Source organism: Arachis stenosperma, chromosome 8 (genome assembly GCF_014773155.1).
Source record: "Arachis stenosperma cultivar V10309 chromosome 8, arast.V10309.gnm1.PFL2, whole genome shotgun sequence".
Classification (NCBI taxonomy): domain Eukaryota; kingdom Viridiplantae; phylum Streptophyta; class Magnoliopsida; order Fabales; family Fabaceae; genus Arachis; species Arachis stenosperma.
In genome coordinates this window covers 32,069,000-32,075,188 of record NC_080384.1, presented here as the reverse complement: position 1 = coordinate 32,075,188, position 6,189 = coordinate 32,069,000, and the positions used below count along the sequence as shown (strand labels likewise).

Here is a 6,189-nt window from a genome sequence, read left to right as displayed (position 1 = left end):
AATCCAAATAGTTGACAAACGCGAGTTATGATAACAACAAAAGTTTATAGCAAAGGCAATATATATACCAACAATTCAAATTGTTGGCAAATGCGAGTTAAGTCAGTGACTGAAAAAATTACATAGTTTATGTCAGCGAATGAAATTGTTGGCAAAGACTGGTTATACTAGCAATCAAAGTTGCAAGCGATGCTGAGTTATGCCAGGAATCGAAGTTGTTGGCAAAAAATTTGGTATTACAGCAAAAATATTACTGACATAACATGATTTTTACTTGTGACGTAAGGAATTGCTGCAAAAAAATTTTCGCAACATGCATGTGTTATTAATTAAAATTTTGGGTATTGCTAACATGTAACTTAAAAACACATTTTTAAAATATTATAAAAAATATTTTACTAAAAATTATTAAAAATGTAAAATATTTTAATTTTTTAATGTATTATTTACATAAAAGATAAAAAAAATTATATTATTATATTTTTAAAAAATATTTTTATTAGGGCACAAGATATATGGCTAATCCAAAAATTAGTTTTATAATAAATATTGTGTTGAGGAATTTATTTTAAAACATATTTATTCAATATATCAATCATTGCCTAAATGTAATTTCATTCAACTGTATGTATAAAAACAAAAAAGGAAACATTATTAACAAGCTAAGTCATGACATTTGTTAAGGACATCTAAAAAAAACTCAATAAATTCGATTGCCCTAATCTGCACACTTTGAAGTTGCAGTGTGTTCTTCTGCTTACCTAACTTAAAATCCTAACATAGCATATTGGATTTCTAATTGTTCTAAATATATGAATGAACACATATACGATTTCTTTAGTTATTACCATCCATCAATATTCCGTAAGTTACCAAGATTCAAATCTCCATCATCATCATCAGGGAGTCCTCATCATCATCAACTTTGTACCACTTTCGCACTGGCGAATATATTGGACAATTTTTAAGTATGCTAAGCAATTCATCGTCCATTTGTGGCATAGAATTATTCAATGCCTCCTTATTATTGTTACAACCTCCATTATCATTCTTCTCTGTATACAATATAACACACAATCATGAATTATCAATCATAATAATCAAACTCGTGAATCATAAATAAGTTAGTTTAATTTTACCTGTTGAAATCAATTGATGAGAAGAGCTTTGAGTTGCAATAATGGTGGCTGTTTCTTCCTCTTTACTGGTTCCAACTGGTGGCAATGGTGGCTCTTCAATAATTTTTCTCTTATCAGCTAATTCTTCTTCCTCCCTACCAATAACAATGGTTGCATCCATCTTTGACTTTCCCTTGTAACAAAGAGCAATACCCTCCATCACCACATCATTCAATAAACCACTACTCTTACAATAAGGGGACACAGGGGTTAATGGCAATACAAAACTTGCATTATTATTGGTGCAAGAGAAAGAAGAAGAAGAAGAAGAATTATTTTGATTAAGTTGTTTCTGATTATGATTTGGTGGAGGATTGGCAGCAGAAATGTTTGAAGGTAGTTCAACACTGAAATTATTTTTAGGGTAACATGAAGCTAAGACCGAATAAAATGGTGATGAAGAAAAGTGTTGTGCTTGTTGAACCGTTATTTGTGGAGGATATTCTCTTAGACGCTTCTTCATTCTTGAGTTCCAAAAGTTTTTGATGTCATTGTCTGATCTTCCAGGAATCTGAAAATGGAAAACATATATATAATAACATTGTAAATGGAAAAGGCTCTTGCCTGGTTCTGATGATGGAAACAATACAATCCAACTGCAGCCAGAATGGTATTTGATATTGCTTTTTGTATAGATATCAGCCAAATTCTCGTCTAATCCTATCAAAAATCTCTTAGAATGAAGTTTTAGATTTAGATGTAATTTTGGAAGAACTTGGAGCATATTTGAAAAACTATCAAACACAACAACCACAATACATCATCACAGAAGAAAAAGAATCATCATCAAATTTCAAGTTTAAATTTCAATCACAACAGTAACAAGAAGAATCAACAGAACATGAAATCGCAGCAGCATCAGCAAAAATTCAAGAAAAACAAGAGGTAGAGTCAATGCAAATTCAGATTTAACAAGTAAATCAGTAACAAATTTAATAGCAATAGATCACAAATTCAATTTCACAAGATCTGTAATCAAACCTTTTTTCTTAGTCAAAATTGAGTCTAACTCTATTAGTTAAAATTAGGAGTGTATATATAGTTCGACCCGATCTAAAGATCCGGCCCATGCCTAAAGCATTTTAGGACATGTTTGCCCGAACCCAAAGTGGCCTGGGTCTAATCCAAAAAAAGAATGAAACTTGGAAAGATACTTAAAATAAGACCGGGTCATAGATTGGGTCACCCGGACCCGACCCGGTGAATATACACTTCTCAAAATTAGGGCACGGATTCATGTAGCGCACAATAAAGATTGAAGGCATCCAGCGAGGCTGAGGCACAACCCTGAAGCCTGAACTTTGTCTTCTCTCCTCAGCACGCAACCACTGAACCACGCCCCCTCGTCCCCTCACGCATGGCGGCGACGATGCTACCATTTCCCTCTCAGCCTTCTCTGTCTCTCACCAGCCACCGACACCACTCACCAGCCTCAAAGTCGCATTGCCCCACGAAAAAGCTCCTCTGTTCGATTGCTTCTCGGCAACGACTAACGATGACTCTCAGCGAAGTACGATGGCGTTTCTCTATTGCCTCCAGTCGTCTTCTTCTTCTCTGCCACCATCAATCAACTACTAGAAGTCACCATTTCTGCTCTGCTCTCTTCTCTAGTCGTCTTCTTCTCTTTGCTGACATCTGTTCTTTGACTAAGAATTTTGATTATTGGAACTTCTGATCAGAAGTGTTGATTATTGTTCTGATTTTTTATTATCAGCGACGGTAGTTTCTTTTTTTTGGAAAAAATTAATTAGTAATTGTATTTTGGTGTTCTTATTCTTGTTCTGATTACTAGTAAATTAAATATTGCTAATTATTACTGAATCTGAAAAAATTAATTAGTTTTGATTCCTTTTATTTCTTTTTTTAGTTGAATCTAATGTATTGCTGATTCTAATCTAAATTAGAATATGAAAATATCTATTGTTGATTATTGCTGAATCTGAAAAAAAAATTAATTTTTTGCTAAAAAAATTAATTAATTTTGATAGATCACCCGATTTTTATCCAATATAAATGTGGACTGAATATGTATAAGTTTTATCGGATTATGGTCTAAAAAATAGACCGGTATATATATTTAGAGTTGGATCTGAGCTAAGACGAACTTAGATTCACTCAATCCATGTACACCCCTAGTTAAAATGGTGATTATAAATCATTACAAAAAAAAAATACTTCAATTTTAGAAAAATATTTGCATCAAACACTTTTAATATTTGCATAAAATACATTATTACGAATTAATTATGTATTTAAATTATATTTTAATTAATAAAATAAAAAGAATACATGTTTGATTATTAAAAAATATTAATGTCAAAATGATATTTATTATGGAAAATGTAGACGTAATACAAATGTCGATTTTATATATTAAAAAAAAATTGTGTATATATATACATCAACAAAAGCGACTTATGGAACAAGATGATTATTGCACCAAAAGACAATAGACGCACGGAAAAGAGTCGGTCACATGAATATAGACCCCAAACATGCATTTAGAATAAATAAATGAACAAATAAAATTTTTAGTATATATCGCAATATAAACTCTATATATATAGCTAAGCGATACCTGGGTAGCCATTAGAGCCCATTTGTTTCCAAACTTAGCATGAAGATCATCAATGGTTTTCTCCTCTTCTTCAGAGAAAGGACCCTTCTTCAAGTCAGGATTTAGATGGTTCGACCATCTAAGCCTACAACTTTTGCCACTTCTCCTCAACTCAGAATTCTTTCGAATTAAACTCCAATTACCTTTGCCCCACTTCTTTACCTGCTCGATAAGTATGGCGTCCTCTCTCGGCGTCCAAGGCCCCTTTCTCAAATAATCTCTCCAAGACTCACCATCCTCATTGTTCTTGTTATTATTGGAGATCATTTTGACCTTATATATATATATGGCTGCTGCTGCTTCTTAATTGCACCAATCTATATTTGTTTTGATACGAAACAAAGACATAAATGGGTATGTAAGGACTAAGAATTTGATCGATGAAACAAGAAAGAAATGAAGTTAGAGAAAGATGTGGGGTTTTGTTTTGTTTTGTTTCGGTGTTTAGTGTTTTAGAGAGAGGGAAGAAAAGTGAGGTATGAGAGCTAACACTTCATAATACTTCCGAGTTATATATAGCAGCACCGGCAGGAATTCAGGGACTTAAAAAAATAATTTTATTAATTTAATTTCTTTTTATAATCTATTTTTTTTGTGATTTATATTTTTTAAAAAAGAATTTAATTTTGATACATTAATTAATGATACAAAATATTTTACACAATCGTTTTACTACATCCAAATCTAATTATGTATTAGATGTACGTGTAAAATTATTTTTTATTGACAAAATAAATAACGTGCATAAAATTAATTTTTTTAAAAACTATAAAGTATTTATAAATATGTCCACAAAATTAAAAATATTTTATTAGTTACACTTGTTTTTAGTTTTCTTTTAATAATTTTTAATTATTTATTTAGTATTAATAAAAATATTTTAGAGACTAATTTATTATTAAAAATTTCTTTTAGAAATTGGCCTATTAATCAAATATATTTTTGGTGTAGCAAGAGAAAAACATATAAATAGAGGTTAATTTCATAATTTTTTTGGTGTAACAAGGGAAAAACACATATAAATAGAGGTTAATTTCTGTGATTAAAGAAGAAAAAAATTAAGTTCCACACAAGAAAGGTTGGAATAAATGGATGACCTATGTCTTACATTATTTGGGTGTGTTTTTAAAAATATTTTTAAAAAAATAAAATTAATTTTATATAAAAAAAATTTCTTTATCAATTATATTTAATATAATAATATAAAAATATTTTTTATTTATTTATTATATAAAAAATATTTTTTAAATAAAAAAATCTTTTTAAAAACAATATACATTATAATTTAAAAAAAAAATATTTTTTTAGTATTTTTATTTTTATTATTAAAAATTTATCAAATATATTAAAAAATAAATTTTTTTTATTTTTTTTAATAACTTAATAACACTCATGTAAACTCTTAATCTTATTATAATTTCAAGCTATCTTAATCTTTTAATTTCATAATGCCTCAATAAAAGAAAAAGAAACAAAATTTAAACTCTCATGTTTGATGATGACGATATTAAGAGAGAACTGCCTACATAATTTTTTTATATTGATGTATGGCCTTACAGGCGTGTTTATATATTTATAATTTTTATATATTCTCCAACTTAATTATTATACACACTATTATCAAAAATTTAATTGTAATGTGCTGATAATATAAATGAATCAAGTACTATTTTTTTGGAAAAACTTTTAAGTAAGATAAAACTAAGATGAATGTAATACTTTTGCTAATGTAATACACTGCATGATTGAACACTTGCAGTACTTAATTAATTTTTTACATTGAAAATTGCATAATAATAATAATAATAATAATAATAATAATAATAATAATAATAATTTAATTCATATATAAAATTTAATATTACATAAATTAAAATTATTTAATACACAATTAATAATATAATTCATTAAAATTATACTTATTTAATTTGGTAACATCTCATTATACAAATTTTTTTTCATATATATATATATATATATATATATATATATATATATAATATTGTATAGCAATATATTTAAATTTTAAAATCTAAATCCTAAGTAGTATATATATAATATTGTATAGTCACATATTTAAATTTTAAAATTTAAATTTTAAATAGTATACGTTAAATTCTATATTTTAAATTTTAAATTATATATCGTAAATCTTAAATTTTAAAATTTAAATTTGAGTCCTTAATATAAAATATAATAAATAAAAGAATTAAATTTAAATTAATTAAAGAGCGCAGTACTCTTTATTTAATAAATTTTTTTAAATAAATCACACATCTATCATTTTTGTTTATTAGAAAAAATATACTAATAATATAAAATTAGTCATTAATATCATTTGTTTTATACGCCGTCATTTAAATAATTGTATAGAAAAAATTGATTAAACAATAA

General features: G+C 27.4%; 1 protein-coding gene across 1 annotated transcript; it reads right to left on the bottom strand.

Moving 5' to 3' along the window:
• Positions 1-879: 879 nt before the first annotated feature.
• Positions 880-4,062, bottom strand: LOC130945807 (transcription factor MYB101-like). Its single transcript, XM_057874503.1, has 3 exons — positions 3,757-4,062; positions 1,140-1,689; positions 880-1,055 (listed from the first exon to the last, which is right to left on the bottom strand). The coding sequence occupies exons 1-3, from the start codon at positions 4,060-4,062 to the stop codon at positions 880-882; spliced, it is 1,032 nt and encodes a 343-aa protein (XP_057730486.1).
• Positions 4,063-6,189: the final 2,127 nt, after the last annotated feature.